This window comes from Vicia villosa, linkage group LG3 (genome assembly GCF_029867415.1).
Source record: "Vicia villosa cultivar HV-30 ecotype Madison, WI linkage group LG3, Vvil1.0, whole genome shotgun sequence".
Lineage (NCBI taxonomy): Eukaryota > Viridiplantae > Streptophyta > Magnoliopsida > Fabales > Fabaceae > Vicia > Vicia villosa.
Genome location: NC_081182.1, coordinates 53,123,801 through 53,142,004, shown reverse-complemented (window position 1 = coordinate 53,142,004; position 18,204 = coordinate 53,123,801). Strand labels below are relative to the sequence as shown.

Below are 18,204 nucleotides of genomic sequence, written 5' to 3'. Positions count from 1 at the left end.
CAATAAGAGAGAAAATTTTATATATAACCTTGCTAAGTAAAGAGAAAGAAAGACTAGAGATTTGGATCAAGTGAAGTCTGTTAAAGAAAAAGAAGGCAAAATATTGGTTCAGAAAAAGGATATAAATGATAGGTGGAACACGTATGTCTATAATTTATTTAATGAAGGATATGATATCTCGTCAGACTCTAACATGCTCAACATTAGAGAAGAGGATCAGAACTATAATTACTACCGTCGGATTCGGAAATAAGTGGTAAAGGAAGTGTTGAAAAGAATGAGTAACAGTAAGGCGGCTGAACCAAACAACATACATATTAAAGTGTAAAAAAAAATTTAGAGATAGAGATATTGAGTGGCTCACCGAACTCTTTAATGATATTATGAGGTCAAAGCACATGCCCATTGAATGGAGAAGAAAAACTTTAGTTTCAGTCTATTAGAACAATGGGACATACAAAATTATGCAAATTATAGGGAGATTAAACTTTTGAGTCATACCATGAAGTTATGGGAAATACTTATTGAACAGAGATTAATAAAAAGATCTAAAGCATAAAGTAAAAGCTAAGGAATAGAAAGATCTAACCAAACTAGAAACAAGCATTTGATAATAAGTCAAAATGAGCATTCATTTTACTTTGAATTAAGCAACAAGTAAAGTAAGCAGGTGAATAGCACAAAATCCAGGTGAAAACCAAAGCATCAGATGAATCTCATAGCACATATGAAATTCCAAGCATTAGATGAAAGCTTAAGGTCTCAGATGAAATCCAAGTATCAGATAATTCTCAAGACACATATAAAATTCGCATTCACCAGATAAAAATTCAAAGTAATAGTTAACATTCCTTGCATAAAACAAATAGATAAAACCCAAGGAGTCTGATGAATCTTCTAAGGTCTCAGCTAAAAGTCTTAGGCTCTGATGGATGGTCCAAATGAATCTTAGGTCGTAGATGAAAGTCCAAAGCAAATGATCTATCCTAAGTCTAAAAATTCAAATCTCTACAGTAAAGAATAGTAACCATTGCTCAATTAAGAGGTTTTTTTAGGGTTTTTCCTTTATTAATGTCTTGATGAAAAGAAATAAAAGGCCCAAGGGCAAAAGAAAAAAGACAATAAAATCAATGGAAAAAAGATAAATTACATTAAATAAAATGACATGAATGATAAAATGTTAAAAGTAAATTGCATAAAAGTAAATTGCAAGAAATTAAATAATGTTAAAGTAAAGTTAGTACAATCAGTAATGTTAGTATTAGTATTAATAATCCAATTCAGGACAAGTTTAGCACTATGTTAAGCAATCATAGATGTACTTATATAGAAGTGGCATCTATGAGGCCGGTCAATAACAATTTATGTACCATACTTGTTAGAGAAATGATACGGACCATTCTCCTAATACAAGTAGCACAAGTAGAAAAACAAGAGGGATCAAGCACAAAGGCAAGGAGATAGGTCCATTACATCAATCATTCTTCATGATAACTTAGAATAATCTTATCATCAATCCAAAGTATCTCAAATGATCAAATGATCAATTGAAAGGTAGATTTGAAATAATAAAAGTTCATCCATCATCAATCCAAATTTCATGAACAAGATGGACTTCTAATCATCCAATTAACCAAAAAAGAAAAGGAGAAAGAAAGAGATGAAGATGGAGAGAGAAAAACCAAATTGGATCACAACATTGATCAAGTCATCATCAAGATCAAACACCTTTCTTGGTGGATTAAGGTCATAAACCAAGATGATTTTTAAATTGAAATGCATGAATATAAATTAACAATATAAAATGCTTCAATATAAATTAAAATGCATGAAAAAAAATTAAAAATGATTTTTAAATTCAAAATAAAAGGGAAAATACCAAAGTAATATCAAATTATCAAATAAATGTATAAAAAACCATAAATGGTGTAAAGTATTTTTAGAGTCAGAAAACTATTTTTAAGCCAATTAAAACAAGCCAAAAATGAGAAATTAAAAGAAAATAGCAAAAATAAAAACAAAAGTCTCAAAAAAATACATAAGGTGTAAAAAAGAAGAAATATTTTTGTGAATTTTTGGAATTATAACTGAATTAAAATCAAATTTCTAAAATAAAACCAAATTAAAACAAATTAAAGAAAAAGAAAAGAAATTAGGAAAAACCAATGCGTTGGATCAGGGCCTCACTAATTGACGTGGCGGATCCAATGGATCTAAAGCTAAGGAGCGTGGTGGAATTGAGCTTGAAAAATATGTTGGATCCATTTAAAATCAACCAATAAAGTTAAAACAAATGACCTCATCTCATTGGCCAAAACGTTTAAAACAAACTCGGGCCACCTATTTGCACCTCCGGTCATCTCTCACTGGAGTTCTGAAAATGGCAAAGTTATGTTACAAAAACTATACCATTGTGATCGTTACATCAGTGGGAATCCAAACATAACCTCCATTAAAATTTATTCAACTGTATGAAACGGATTTTAGAAAATACGGTGCATTTTCAGAAAATGAAATTTAAAATTAAATGGTGAAATAAACAGATATATGAAAGCTGGTGTAGGGGAAAGAATCAGGGAACCAAGAGCTACATAATGGTATCGAGTTGGAGTCAAAATGATGCCTCTAACTACCTTGTCCAGTGGTGATTGGAGTAGCTGAATTGGTGACTTGGTTAGAACAATTCATAGATTCTCAAGGCTTGGGAATTGTTGCAAAAACTCCCGGAGATGTTAGGGATGTTAGCTGAATCAAGAAATGTAGCTAGATAAGCTTGAAATTAAAATACGATTTCAAACATTTTGAGAAAAAAGTTGAAGTTGGAGCAGGGTTTCTAAGGCTATGAAAGCTTGGAATTGAAGGGAGTAGTGTCCTCAATTTATACCTTAGGATACGTGTGAAAATGATGCAAAATATGTGTGAATCATGAGCAAGTAACGTGTGACAATCCTTGAGAATGAAGTCACTCAAAACGCAAGCAAAACCTTCACATTTTGGGTCGTTTTTTATCTTTTGCAATCACTAATCAGGTCTAGGTCCTAAACACGTGCAAACTTTGACTTAATTTGGAGAAATTTGATGATTGGTAAAGCTGACTTTGAGCAAAAAAAAAGTTCATGAAGGCAACTTTGAACCAATGTGATGTCTTGTATAATTGACCTTTATTTCTCATCCTTGTTGCAAAATAATCACATCATCATGGAGAGTACAATATGAAAAGAAAGTATTGATTTGGATGCTTGAATAAAAAATTATAATAATGTGAAGTTGGTACCATGACTTGAAATTACAAGTCAAAATAATTCTATGTCCAAAATGACCTATAATGTTCTCAAACTTTTTATGGCTTTCCAAGCATAATTGGCCTTTGATCCTTGAAACAAACTTGTAGACGAAATCAAGTGTGATAATTGGAAAAAGGAAGCACTTAAAGAGGTTGAGAAATGAGTGAATTATGATCTTTGAAATTTAGGAAAAATTCACTTGAATACAAGTCAAATTTCACTAAGTCCACAAATGACCTCTAATGTCTTCAAATTTTTGATGATCTTCCAAGCATAATTGGCTATTCACTTGTAAAGAGAAGTTATAGAGGATGAAAAGAAGAGTCATTTTCCTAAATAAGCACTCAAATATATTAAAAAATGAGCGAGTTATGATATTTTGAACTTGAACTCAAAACGTTGACTTTTTGGTCAAACCACCTTGATCAAACTTGAATCTTTTGAGATTTTCTGGCAATTTAAGGAACATTGATGCACATATGAACCGCCCATCATGGATTCTTGATTAAACTTTGATTGGATAAGGGCAAAGCTTGAGGTTACTTCATGAATAAGGCATGGAAATAAACAAATGAACCTTGAAAATTTCTTAAGAAGTGAGCAACCAAACTTTGGACAAATTTTGATCAATTGATGTTGAATGACGCTTCAGGATGATTGACCTAAGATTATAGGTCAATCCTTGATGGATAAGCCTTTGAGAAGAAATGTTGACCATGCTTTAACTTTGAATAACCAAACCATAGTTGATGAAACCATGCTTGATACCCTTGATCCAATCCCTTACCTTGCAAAGCAAATGAGAGAAACAAAACATATTTTGGTATTTTGAATAAGATTAGTGACATATAAAGTATATACACAAAGTAGAAGAAAGCAAACAAAGAGAGTGTCTAATGATCTCCACAAAGGCAAGCTGAGAGAGAGAGAGAGAGAGCCAAGTTTATGATCTTGATATGATGTGTGATAAATAAATTATATGTGATCATAGGGGTAAAAATTAGGGTATGACAGATAGCTGCTCCTCCACATCGGGTACCTTCACAGTTGGCTCATCCACACCTGACACCTCAATAACTGGCTCCTCCACAGCGGGTACAGGCACAACTGGCTCCTCCATAGGTATCTACTCACCCACAAGCATAATTACAGGTGCCTCCTTCGTAGTAGCAAGTCTAGCAGTCCGGCGCCGGGGTGCGGGGAACTGCACCTGCTCAGGCAACCGTTTTCGGTGAGAACCGGTTGAGGGATGTCTTCCAACCCGCTGTTAGGAAGCCTCTGTCTCATCCCTCCGGGCCCGAGCTTCCATTCTATCAACAAGTTTGTCCGCAACGGAATCGTCTTTACCCATGGTCCTCACTGAAACAAATAAATAAGGCAAACAAAATTAGTTAAAAATGAACTACCAGAAATTTCAAAATTTTCAATATTTTTCAAAAAAAATGAACCACCAAAAATTCTGAAATTTTTCGATATTTTTTATAGAAAAAAAAAAGAACTACCGGAATCTTTAAAATTTCTGGTACAATTGCCTAAAAAAACTGAAATTTTTTTGAAATTTCGGAAAATTTTCAAAATCACCAAAAATTCTTACTATTTTGTGAAATTTCCGGTATCGTCTCTGAAATTTGAAAATTCCGATGCTCACCTATAAATTTTGTGAAATAATAAAAATTTTAAATTGGGTATTTTGGTCTTTTCATCGGAGGAGTGTCAAATATAATTATGGGGATGTGAAATTAATTTCTCGATAAATTGTGAACATAGTTTGGGCTACTTCTTCAAATAGTCCAATTTATATTACCCTACGGCACGGGTCATCGTTGAATATCATAAATTACTGCGGCTGCTCATTCTCAAATACCCTAATTCCTTCTAACCCCTAACTCTATATATACTTATTTACTTACAATCTTAAACCTTAATATACTCAGCAGCTTCAGAAACCAACTAGTGTTTTCTTCTTCGACTGCGGTTTTGTTATTTTCTTGTTCTTTATCTCCTCAAACATCCTTAGCTTTTCTATGTTGATGTTGTTAATGTGATTAACCTAAACTACCTTTCAATTGTCTTGTGCCTCTGATGGTGTTAAATATACTTTGAGATTAATTTCTGTGAAACTAATTTTACTCTGAGGCACTGGTTATATTCTATCTTGTATTTATTTATGTTAATTACTTTTTCGTCAATTGTGGAATGATTTATATACAATTTGCAAGTGATGATAAAACAGACAGGGACATCAGATCTCCTAATTAGAGAAAATGATGATTTGTCGTTGGGAATCTCTCTGATGCATAGTGTATAATGCGTAATTAAAATTGGCATGTTTTAGATGTTCTTTTCTAATTTTAATTCATAATTTTATACATTTTGTTGGTTTTTGTTGATTTGTATTGATAAATTTTTGTTTAGAGAAATTAATTGTGCCTAGATGATGACTAGATAAAGACAGGGACTCAGCACTTCCAGGAGAAATCTCTGATGCCTTTACATAATACTTCTCACTTTCAGTCGCCACTGACTTGGTGTGAAAGTGTTTATAGCTATGAAGTTCGAATTTAGACACGGACACGAAGATACCATTAATAATACGGTTATATATATTTTATATGATAATAAAATAATATAATTTATGAGTACAATTTATAAACAATATAAAATAATATATGAACAAGATTTATAAAGAGTCTAAAATAATATAATTTACTTATGTATATTTAAACTTAATATTCTCAATCAACTAAAAAAACTTAAATTGAGTACTTTTAATTAAGAAAGAAAAATAATGAGTATTGGAAGAAAAAGAGGGGAATACTAACGATGGCAAAGCGGCCATAACCGACGTCAGGGGCGGAGCCAAGGCCCAGCTCGGGCAGGCGCCCAGGCTCAACCCCTATTTTCTTTGTACTCCCCCAATTTAATAGTCAATTTTTAGATAAAATCAAGGGTAAAATTAGGGGCAAAATTAGTAAAAATAAGGTGTGAAAATTAAAACAGATGAATAATAAATGGTGTAAAATTTTTGCCTAGGCTGTATAAATTTTCTGGCTCCGCCACTGACCAACGTGAAACATAATAGTGTGTCGTATCTGTATCCATTGCATTTTTGTTTTTATTTTCCGGTTACATACTTCAAAAATGTTTCCCTCGATGGTGCCGACCGGAGCTTCAAGATAATGTTTGTGTTGTCTAATCTAGGTTAACCTCATTATTTGTGAACCCAATTGGTGTTTCATAAATCACTCAGTGTATTACTTCACCATCCACATCAATAACATTTTGAGGAATCACATAAGAGTTTGTTAGCCTTCTTGGCAAGTTTTTTGTTTTTATGTGGTCTAGCTTTAACTTGAGTCTCTTCATCTAAATCAGCACCATACACACCAATTTCATCATTATTTGATGTACTCAACTCATCATCCATGTTAATTAAACAATTGGAATTAGACATTACTCTTTGCTTCTAATATCAAGCTTCTTCTTCCATCATCTTTACTTATATGCTAACCTCAATTTTGTTCAATATAATATTGTACAATTCTTTGCATCAAGAATTTGTTTGAAGCACAATGACACGGACACTCTCAAGTGAGTCAATGTAAGCTTCCTTCTTGACCCAACTTCTTCATCCACACTTCCATTCATTCTCTTTGTAGGACATGTGTTTAGAATGTAAGCAGATGTGGTCACTGTTCTTCTCATAAATGATACGATAGCCCTTTCTTCTTCAACATGCACATGTTCAATATACTCATATTTCTCCTCAAAGCTAGGCCATTGTGTTATGAGGTGTATGGTGTGTGACTTCATGTATGATTCAATGCCCGGTGCATTAGGATTAAATCTTGTGCAATATAACCTTCCCCCACATGTGTTCTCAAGATTTTTTTTACTAGACACTTTTAAGGCGTCACTCTTAACCTTGATCAAATATAACTATATAATTTTGTAAAATACATCTACAAAGTGATGAAATTATTTGTTGTCACCCAATGATAACACATTAAAGGAGCCACAAATATTTGAATGAACCACATTTAATACTTCAATTGATCTCATTGGCAACCTACTTTTGAAAATTAAATTGATCTAAGATATTTTACTACCAAGCATGGTGTACAGGAACTTTTAAGAGCTACAATTCTATGTGTGCCTGGCACCATTTAATTTGAATTAATCTGACTCAAAGTATTGAAATTCAAATGGAAATACTTTTTTGTGCCATAAAATGCTCTCCTTATTAGGAAATGGTTGTAAGACAATCACCTTCTATTGCATTAATCAAGATCTTGAATATTTTGTTTCTTGGCAGTACTAATTTTAAAACCATTATTCTATTTAAATCTTACAACTTTAGTGAATGTGATCACAAAGTATCTTTTCTCCTCCAATTGATCAACATTTATCAAGTTGCACTTTATATTAGGGACATACAACACCCGATATATTACTTTCAAATGAACATGTACATTTCACATGCCCAATTCTTCCATTGAGTTGTTATTATCCAAATTCACCTTCTCTTATCAGAATCAAACTCAGTAAGAAGCTTTTTGTTTCATGTCATATGAATTGAGCACCTAGTGTTAAGATACCAAGTGTGATAAAATCTACAACTTCTTCAATTGTTGTCACCATTATCATCAATGATTCATAGTCACAACTGGAAGTTTCTTGAGCTACACTTTTCTAATGCAAGTAAACCAGTAAATATAGTTAGTTAAGCTAACTAACTTCTAGCCTAATCAACAAATTTGTAATCAATTCAACTGCTATCAAGTAACTAACTTTACATAGTTTGAATTACAACTAACACTATAGTAAAAGTCATGCTTTTGATTTCAATAGAGGGTAAAATATTTTTTTTATCATTTTTTCACATTCAACTTGTTATCATAATTGGATGATCATCTTATAGTATTGTTTCTATTGTCCTTCCAGCCAAACCAAAATTCAGTTATATCGGGGACAAAAGAAAAAGTCAAATAACAGAACAAAACTCATCAAATACGAGAATTGGCAAAACCATGATGGCAGCAACATCACTTCAATAGAGAAACAAATACTTAAGAATGAAAACAATAGAGTAAAACAAAATAACCTACTACATTTAAAACTACAAAATCTACATTATTGTGCTAAAAAAACACTTTTTCCTCATCATCTACATAATGGAGCATGCATTTGGGTTTTCATCACTGAACATGTTGAGATGAGAGTCTTCATGTGTAGTAACCATTCCATTGGTAGTCTCCAATCTCCTCACATATCCAGGAGGAGCCTTCTTGTCATAAGAAGAAACAGCATATGGATGAGCCACCATGTTGTATGGCACATAAGGCCAAATCTCAGCTTTCTTCCCTGTTGACTTGGCCTTCTTTAGAACCTTATTTGCCTCCACATACCCTATTACTGTCACCTTTTGCTGTTTCCTGTTTATCTCCACTGATTTTACTCCTGCACCACCACCAATATTTTTAACTTCATCATTTTGATGTACATAATGCAAGAAAGATATAAAACATTGACACCGGCACACATTAATACCAGATACGGTACTGACACCGAATGAAGTTAAATAGCGTGAGAATGTAACTTACCATTTATTGAAGAGAGGGCATTCTTGACTTTAAGCTCACAACCATCACAGTCCATTCTCACCTTCAACTCGACCGTTTGTAATTGCTTCCTCTTCTTGATCTTGTGTTGGTGGTGGCCACTTCCCATTAGATCAGATAAGTACTCTAGAGTTCCTCCAACTCCCATTTCTACGTGTGTATTAATATTTGATCGACGATCCCGAAATGGTTTAAAATATTACCAAAAATAATAGTTAACTTGGCAATGCCAATATATATGAACAAAACACAATAGCACAATTCAAGGCTGAGAAGTTGATGAGTTTGTGAGATTAAAGAGAATCTGAAAATATTGCAAGGATGTTGGTAATGGGAATGAAGAATGTGAGTTTATATTGAAAACCAAAGGGGGGAGCTCCAAAAAGTAGAAACTGCAAGGAACTTTCATGCAAAATAATTAAAAGATTCCTTCTCTACCCTCTAATGATATATAAATAATGTTGCTCTTTGAAGAGCTTCTTTTACCTCCCTTGAAATTTTTACATAAAAAATGCCAACTTATAAAGTCCTTTTATCATTTTTATAAAGAGAAGATCATTTTCATAAAGAGAAGAGGAAAGGTAAGTGCAAAACTTTTAATAATGAAAAAGAGCCTTTTTTTGGTTTTCAGTGTTTTATACTTGAGGTTCAAGAAATAGTAAAATTTGGTGGTACTGTTTTTCAATGTGGTGTATATTCAGCAGACATTTGACTACGTTGTTTATTAGGGAATAAAATTTGGTATAACAGATGACAGCTAATGAGAACTCTCTGATTGAGGCTTCAATTCAAATTGAAGAGTAATGATTAATTGAGGAAAATGAAAGTTCATACCAACTTCCAAAAATGAATGAACAACTATTAGATGGTGACACAAATTTGAAGCGCTGTAAAAGTTTACAACGGCTATGAATCTTTTACCACTTCTTTTTTAAAAAGGAGTTATTGTTTGCTGATATACTAATGCCATGTTCGTTTTTCTCAAACAGTTTATCAATTAAATCTTGCCTTTAGTTTTCACTTGCATAGCCGGTCACAAATTTAGATAAAAGAAGAGAGTTGTGTTAGGCAGTCGATAACTAACATAAAATTTTATCGAAACTCTATGATATGAAATAATGTGAATGCTAGGTTGTTGTCCTTGAGCAACAAGTTGTATGGTTAGAGTATACAGTCAAACAAGTAATGGTCCCCGCATCACCGTCTAGATGCACGGAAAAGTAATCAATGGTTCTCACAATTTCGAGAACAAGTGTGGGTAAAGAAGTTAGTTCATGACAGTAAAATTCATTTTGGATCATGGACTATAGACACTCTTACTAGAATATCTATAGAAATAATAGACATTATGATTAGGAGAAAGATCAATTTATCGTACCTACAACACATTAAGTGGACAAGTTAAAAGGCGGAAGAATTAGACAACTCAAAATTTAAACTTTGGTACATCGGAAAAGTAAGATCAATAAATGGGGTGGAGATTATTATGGACAATGAGTGGAAGAAGGATATTGTGGATGTAAAAAAAATAGGAGATCAAATCATAACCTTGAAATTTGTAGTAGAACAAGATACCTTTAATGTTTTTAGTGTTTATGCACCTCAGATTGGGTTAGCAAGACGCCTCAAGGTAATATTTTAAAAGGATTTAGAAGGTTTACTTCAGGATACATTCTAGGGAGAGAAATTTTTTCTAAGAGGGAATCTAAATGGATATGTAGGGAGCGTAGCATGAGGTTTTGAGAGCGTGCATCTTGGAGTTTTCATTGACTTTTGATCTAAATGGGTATGGTCTCAGAGAAGAAAATGTAGAGGGTATATCCATCTTGGAGTTTTCATCGACTTTTGAGCTCACTATAGCTATTATCTATTTAGAAAAAGAGATAAGCATCTTATAACATATAAGAGTGGGGTAACATGTTCTCAAATAAGTTTCTTTTTTATTCAGAAGTCAGAGAAAATACTTTTTGGACTATTGATTATTCATAAGTTATTCTGTGAGAGAGCTTGATTATCCAACATAGAGTATTGATTATGCATGTATTAATCAAGAGGAAAACAAAGAGAAAAAGTCACATGAGAGCACCACTGATTAAGATATATCATGAAGTTATGGGAAATAGTTATTGAACAGAGACTAAGAAAAGAGAATCGAGTCACTAAGAAATCAATTTGATTTTACATTTGAGAGGTTGACCATAGAAGCGGATTATCTACTACGACGTGTGATGAAGCATGATGGACCAACAAAACTTATACACACCCATAATTTTTATTGACTTAAAAAATGTGTATAATAGAATTTCTAAAGAGATTTTATAAAATAAAAAAAAAACCTAAAAAAAATTATTAGAATTGCATATACTTAAACTATTCAAAATATTTGAGTAAATATAAAAAAAAATTAATCATTCAAATCAAAATCATTATTTTATTTTAAGATCTGCAAACTCAAAGGGTCACTTTAAAATGAATCTGATCTGAGGGATAGCTTTTTTTATAAAGTTAGCATTTGATTTCAACTGCTTCCATTTATGATATTTTAACCAAAAGAAGCAATTTAAACAATATAAGCAACCCGTTGCATAATCTTTTTGCAATCAACGTAGAAACTACGTACATAAAAGCACTCATAATCACTTTTGGGAAACAAAAGTAGAGTGAAAAGAAAAAGATATGAAAATAGAAAAGTGAAGCAAAAAGTGCATGAAAACAGAATTGAGAAACATGCAACCCATACCACACCAATTCTAATCTTGTGGCAGTGAGTGATCTTGATGCAAACTGCAAAGTACGGGACACGAAAAAGGGAAACTTTTGTCACGCTTCTAAGCAAAAGTAACTATGAGATGTGAGAAAGTAAAGCTATAAGAAAAGTTAAGAATTTATAAATACTTGTCAATAAAATATATAATTTTTTTTTGCCTAATTTAGAACTCTATTAAATATGCTTAGCTTAGAACAATTCTTGAATGAGTGACATTCTTTGTGAGAATTGGGAATCAATTGCCTTTTGAAATTTGATGCGTGGACACAATAAAATGTGTTTCAACAATATTTAAGGACAGAAATACTTTGCATTGACATCTTTTTGTGTATAAAAGGAGAAACTTTAACTAGGAAACGAGGAAGGAAGCTACAAAAAAAGGCCTAACAGGTTGTAGGTATTGAGAGACTAGTTTAAAGGAGATTTCACTAGAAAGTGAGAGTTCATTGAAGAGTTTGAATAACTTTACTTGGTACTTATTGTGTTAGGATTCTTAATGTCTAATTTCTTCCCTTTTCAATGATCCAACATTTACATATACAATGCAACAACACCAACATTTATTCAAACAAAAAACCTCTTTTAAAAAACAGTATCGACAACATGAAATAGCTGTAGATACGAAAACAAGTTGGTAGGAAGCATGATGTTGTTTAGTAAAAAGAACCTATTGTCAGTAATAAAATTTGTGTATATTTCTCCTATTTTTATTTGTTTCTACACCATGATCCTACCAACCTATTTTCATAACTAGAGCTATTTCACGTTGAGTACTAGAAAACTTGAAAGCATCTGAAATGCTAGTGGTACAAGTATTTCGGTTCACAAATATTTTAAGGGACGTGATAAAAATGGTTTCATAAAAAAATGGATTAAAATTTCTAATAAGAAAAAAAACCTTCATACCAAGCAAATTAATTTACATAACCTCACCCGACCTATGGGCGTTAAAGAGAAATGTTTCACTACGAGTTCTAGGAATCTAATGCTGACTGTTAAAAACAACGGGCAGCATAGAAGGGTGTAAGATCTAACATACTTACAAACCTAGGACAAAACAGGCAGATTTAGATACACATTTAACACTTTTAGACAGGCTACTAGAAATACTACGTGCGTGAAAGTCTCAGTAAAAGGCTAACAGAAGATGAAATAGAAGCAGCCAATAGCAGTGCCAATGATGCCAGTATGAAATCATCTGAGATGTCTGAGATGAAACAACTGACGAATTTTGAGGAGCCTTTCCAGCAACAGCTGGAGCAACTGCATGCCCTTTGATTCTTTGCTGCTCATCTGCAGGAAGCGGGTTTGACGATGTCTTGTTAGGAGGGGAGAGGGGCATCTTCTTGCCAAGACTGAGATCCTGACCTACAAATGAATAAGATTTGAACTTAAAGCCTCCTTCATATTTTGGATGCACTTGATACGGGGATACATACCCGTACGTTAGAAGAAAAAAAACATGAATATATTTTTGTGAGAAATAAACTGACTCACAATTTGAGCGTGACCATGCTAGCTTCTTGTTTTCCCTATCAAATACCAATCGGTATCCCGTCATGAAATTTTCTGCAATTTAATTTAATTAGCTGTATGGTAAAAAATCAAGATACCTTTTTCTTCAGAATCAAGAATACGGGTAATCACTATACTTTTCTAGAGAAAATATGTAAACTTACGTCCAATTGTTCCCATATCCCCATCGGTTGGCTGTATTGCTAAACAAAATCCATCAATTCCCTGCACCAAAACAACCGGTCATTATAATTTAGCTATACATATGTTGCAAGAGAAATGACCCTTTTTTTTTCATTTCCATTCTTACTAAAATAGCCAACTGAAAACTGAATTTTCATGTGGAAAACTTTTTCTATTAGGTTAAAGATAAAGGGTAAGAGAAATGACAAATATTTTTCTATTATGATAATGATAAAGCCTCTTATGATTATATGTTTTACTTTTCACCCCTCCTCCCAAAAGAAAAAGGAACCACTTAATCCACACCCACCTGTTCGTTGTAAAATACAAACACAGGATTATAGACCACAAAACTGTTATTCTGTTGGAATGTGAGTGTCAATGTGGGAACCTTAGGCAGCTGTTGTTGCGAACTGTTTCAAATATAAAATAACGTCATCAGAAAGAAATTCTTTTAGCAATTAGGACATCAAGAACAGAGAGTAGAGTCGGACGGGAGAGGGAAAGAAAGAGATCTATCAAGTATATTCACCTGGGTACATAACAAAATTCCCAAGGAGCTCCTTGAAAGGTTGATCTTGTAGCATTCACTTGTTTGTCAAACTGTCAAATAAACTCATAAATATCCACAGAAGAGATTTACGATCATGAAATTCTAAAGACAAAAGTACCTCCTTAGCTATTGCTTCATATGCATGACCCGGAAGAAACGTAAATGATGTTCCACTATCAAACTGAGCATTAAAACTTGTTACTTTAGGACACGAATTCCCAATACAAAAGGCCTCCACTCCAACAATGTAGGTTGAACTGAGCAGGAAATATATCATAATTAGCAGGAGACAATTTTTGAAATTATTTTAGCATAGTAAAAGGTCGTAAACTAATTAAACGTATATAATTTCATACAATATTCCATCCAAGGGCAAGAATGGAGTAGACTGTTGCACGGTTGATCCCTGATCACCAAAAAATAATCTACCGGAATCATCTTCATTAAAGCACAACGAAAAAGAATCACGGATTAATCCTGATTTAGCAAGAAAACTCGGAACTGAACTTTCCCCAGGTCCCAAACCAATGACACCATCCGGAGCATTGCCATTCAAATACTCACCACTTTGCTTCATACCACACCTGCATTCAACAAGCTTGATGTTAGTCAATGAGGACACACTGTTGAAAAGAGAAACACTGTCATCAGGCAATGAGATGTTGAAGTTACAAGGACACAATCAATAAGGTATACCCGACAACAACTGAAGCCTGAACAGAAGAGTTAGATGAGCTGCCACCGCCATCGCCGGATTGAAGATGCAATATGTCCTCAACTAACAACCCAGAACTTGATGTATTCTCTGACGTGTAATTGATAGTATATGGACACTGCTGCTTGGAAGTTTTACAATTTGAACCCATATCACATAACCGATGGCTGCAAGATAGATGCTTGCTGGATAACGAACTAGAGGGGCTATACTCATTCAGATCTCTATCCTGCATAATAGATGCCCCATATGTGAGGGAGCACCTGCGAATCAATTACTGGAAATAAGTGCTAAACCAGCCACCAACTCTTAGCTTAGACTCTAAAACTTCACCCAAACATGCACCTATAAAGCTGAGGTGCTAACATATTATTTCCCGTATTACTAATATTAAGCAATACAACCAAAATAGTACATGAGAGAAGGCTGTGGCATGACTGTTGACACTTAGATTTTATCAATTTTTAGGGACAAACAAATCTCTAGTTAAAATGTTTTGACTAGCATAAATGTTTATCATATGAGTGTCTATCTAAAAGCTATTCCTATAACAAAAGATAAAATAAAGTTAACCTAATTTTACACACTATCATAAAGAACTTGAGGAAATAAGATGAAAACAACTTAAGAGTGTGCTAATTTGTTTCATATGCTCTCCTAAATAGTACCACAATTGTACACGCCGGTAATTAAACTCAAATAAATAAATCCTAATTATATATCGAGGTATTATATTTTCATTTTGAGTCTAACTAATCCTTACAAAACAGGGTCTCAGGTGTTTTCCAATACACACCTCACGCCCAACACTATTAGGTATTTCGTGCGCATATATAAATGGAAGGTGGTATGATTGATAGACTCGAATATCATACTAGCTTTCTATATATTACCTGACTCATCTTTACAAAACCGATTTTTAAAATGAAAGGTGTCGCTTTTTATAAACTCTAATTCCATACACCTTTTATTTTTATACAATTACAAGTTAGTGTACATACCAAACTGGCATAGAAACTGGCAGACAAAGGAGCACACTGTATGCAATCACAAGGAACCCAAAGAAGATCACTCCCAGCATCCAATGCAACAAGGAACGAAGTACTCGGTGTCCCTATATCAATCCACGTATAATGTAACCTATTATCATCGCAAAAAACAACAAAATCAGATTCAAAATTCAAAAAATAAAAAACGAAAAAAACACAGAAAGTAGAAGAATAAAAAATCACCATGCTAAGTCGTTTCCAAACGACATCGTTTTGCTACCCTGAGAAGGGAACAGAAGCTGGTGCCGAGCACCACCGATGTTAACTTTATGCCTGACAAAGTCGTTTCTAAGAAGCCTCTGGTAGTACTGCATGCTGCGCCGGTCCGGCCAGTCACCGGTCTGAACCCGAACCGGTTTCATTTCTTGGGAGAATCGGTGAACCAGCTTCGTGGAAAAGGTGGCCGGAACCTGCATTGCGTAAGTAACCGTCACCGAGAGGAGGAACGGAAGCAACGACCGCCACCTTGACGGCATCGGAGATCGAGATCTAGTAGTTAGTTTAGCGGTGGTGAAAGTGATTAGGTTAAGATTAGTGTTGATTAGTGAAAGTAATTAAGAGGTTATGAGTTGTTGAGTGAGGGGTGCGCAGTGTGCATCACCGTTTGTTCATCACTGTGTCTCTGCGTGTGGTGTGTCTGAGTGAGTGTGAATGAGAGTGACAAACTTGGTTTTTTTCTGTTTGTGGGTGGCGGAATAAAGTATAGTTTAATGATGGAAAATGTTAGATAAATGTGAATATGATATGCATTTTATTTTTATTTTAAACTTAAAGTTCTTCTAAATTTAAATATTTTTATTTTTCCGTCTTTCAAAAAATTTTGGTAAAAAATCGTTTTTATAAAGTTAAAAATTATAAATTTTAATCTCTTGTAATTTAATGATTTTAACAATTAAATTAGTAAGAGATACTAAAAGTTAAAAATTTTAATTTTAAAATTCTTATTTTTTAATTTTTTTAAAAAATAATAAAAAATAAAAATACCTATACATGATGATTAATATGTTTTTTTATATCAATGATTAATGTGTTTTTCTTATGAACATGACTAATATATTTGAAATTTAAAAAAATAAAATGTTTTGATTATCAAGAACAATAATGTAATGCTAGGATGAAACGAAACGTCACGCGGATACTTGCCCCACCGTGTTTGAGAACAAAACGGGCTTTTTTTCGCCGCGTGTCCATTTGTTTTTGTCACTGTGGGCCCCCTGTATTTGAGTTCATTCCCTTGTAAATGGAATAATTTAACCTTTTAAAAAATAATTGAGTTTTAAAAAATAAAAATGAAAATATATTTATTAATATTTGTGGACATTTTTGTTCAAACTTTCCTATTCAATATGACATACTTTTATCACACTTATTTTGTAAAAAGTCAATCGATTGGTTTCTCGAAAATTTTAGAAAAGTACTGTATAAAAAGTGGTTTGGATCAATTTAATGATCCATGAAGCAACCGATTAGTTGATTTGAAAAATTGATAAATTTTGAAACAACAACGCAGACCAAACGATCGACATCATGAGAGTAATTGATTGGTTCTTTTTCATTTATGAAAAATTACGTAAATAGTAACATTGCCCAATATATGGGTCTACGACAACAATAAATTGGTCCGCTGAATATTTTGATCATAACTTTTAATCTATCAATCCAAATGAAGTGTGGTTTAAAACTTTGGGAAGCTGACGCGAATGCCTATCTCATGTTGGTATCCTAATAGGCTAGAGGTGTCATGAAGGAGGTGAAAGTTATAGTTTCAATGTTTTCATAATAGTTGTCGGCAACAAAAAACTAGCTAATTGTTATAAATGACTGAGTGTATGTTGATATGATTATAAGATGAGTTGATATCCATGTATTGATAACATGTTTGAATTGAATATGTAGTTTCGGTGTGGAGACTACCCTATTATTGTTGTGCAGGAATTGTATTGTTCGAAGTAATACCATTATATGTGTTTGTCGTTATTGTGTTGACGTATGTATGAGATAATAATTTAGTTGAAGAGAATTGTCATATGCTTGAGTTGTACTGAGTAATGTTGTGTTGAACGATTATAAGTTGTGATAAGTATATGATTATGTGAGCGTGATAAATGATGATGACTTTGATATAGTTATGTTGTTTGTTGTTGTTGGTGATTGTTGAATAATAATTCAGGGCGAGATTATTATGTTGTTGTCAATGCATGTTGTTTACGGTCGGTGTGGACCTTAAACGTTGTAGTTTTTGTGGATTTGTATTGATATGTATGACATGCATCATATGCCATTGTTGTTGTGAAAGTGGCGAGTTCACAGGTTTAGTGCGGGATTTTGTGACTTGTCCCAAGTTCGGTGTTGGGGCTTGTAGATCGATGAGGGGCTTGAGGTTCGCAGTTTATTGGGACTCGGTTCGTATGGAAAACCAAATGGTGAGTCGGTACCGCATGCATATGAGTCTTTGATGTGTTGTGAGTTGCATTGCATAAATAAATACATATGATTGTGATGTGAGTGAAGTATGAA

General features: G+C 33.3%; 2 protein-coding genes and 2 non-coding genes across 5 annotated transcripts; 2 read left to right on the top strand and 2 right to left on the bottom strand.

Annotated features, from left to right (window-relative positions):
* The first annotated feature begins 5,354 nt into the window (after positions 1–5,354).
* Positions 5,355–5,427, top strand: LOC131593842 (small nucleolar RNA Z267). The gene has a single exon (XR_009281219.1). It is a non-coding gene; the product is annotated as a small nucleolar RNA Z267 (small nucleolar RNA).
* Positions 5,428–5,495: 68 nt separating this feature from the next.
* LOC131593844 (small nucleolar RNA R44/J54/Z268 family) lies at positions 5,496–5,584 on the top strand. The gene has a single exon (XR_009281221.1). It is a non-coding gene; the product is annotated as a small nucleolar RNA R44/J54/Z268 family (small nucleolar RNA).
* Positions 5,585–8,231: 2,647 nt separating this feature from the next.
* Positions 8,232–9,415, bottom strand: LOC131655730 (heavy metal-associated isoprenylated plant protein 23-like). Its single transcript, XM_058925544.1, has 2 exons — positions 8,888–9,415; positions 8,232–8,744 (listed from the first exon to the last, which is right to left on the bottom strand). The coding sequence occupies exons 1-2, from the start codon at positions 9,051–9,053 to the stop codon at positions 8,452–8,454; spliced, it is 459 nt and encodes a 152-aa protein (XP_058781527.1). The 5' UTR covers positions 9,054–9,415; the 3' UTR covers positions 8,232–8,451.
* A 2,941-nt stretch (positions 9,416–12,356) lies between these two features.
* On the bottom strand, positions 12,357–16,406 carry LOC131661438 (aspartic proteinase-like protein 1). Of its 2 annotated transcripts, XM_058930978.1 has the most exons (10): positions 15,871–16,406; positions 15,640–15,778; positions 14,620–14,867; positions 14,280–14,507; positions 14,042–14,180; positions 13,903–13,973; positions 13,681–13,783; positions 13,352–13,412; positions 13,170–13,241; positions 12,367–13,040 (listed from the first exon to the last, which is right to left on the bottom strand). In XM_058930978.1, exons 1-10 carry the CDS (start codon positions 16,161–16,163, stop codon positions 12,799–12,801), a joined length of 1,596 nt encoding a protein of 531 aa, XP_058786961.1. In that variant the 5' UTR covers positions 16,164–16,406; the 3' UTR covers positions 12,367–12,798. The 2 variants fall into 2 exon arrangements, with proteins under 2 accessions (XP_058786962.1, XP_058786961.1); XM_058930979.1 differs by lacking the exon at positions 15,871–16,406 and having other exon boundaries at positions 12,357–13,040; positions 14,620–14,901.
* Between the last annotated feature and the right edge of the window lie 1,798 nt (positions 16,407–18,204).

Coding starts and splice junctions, on each gene's coding strand:
- LOC131661438 (XM_058930978.1), bottom strand. CDS start 16,163: ATGCCGTCAAGGTGGCGGTCGTTGCTTCCGTTCCTCCTCTCGGTGACG. Junction 13,974..14,041: donor ATGAAGCAATAGCTAAGGAG/GTACTTTTGTCT, acceptor TTTATTTGACAG/TTTGACAAACAAGTGAATGC. Junction 13,041..13,169: donor AGCATGGTCACGCTCAAATT/GTGAGTCAGTTT, acceptor ATTCATTTGTAG/GTCAGGATCTCAGTCTTGGC.
- LOC131655730 (XM_058925544.1), bottom strand. CDS start 9,053: ATGGGAGTTGGAGGAACTCTAGAGTACTTATCTGATCTAATGGGAAGT. Junction 8,745..8,887: donor TGCCCTCTCTTCAATAAATG/GTAAGTTACATT, acceptor GTGGTGGTGCAG/GAGTAAAATCAGTGGAGATA.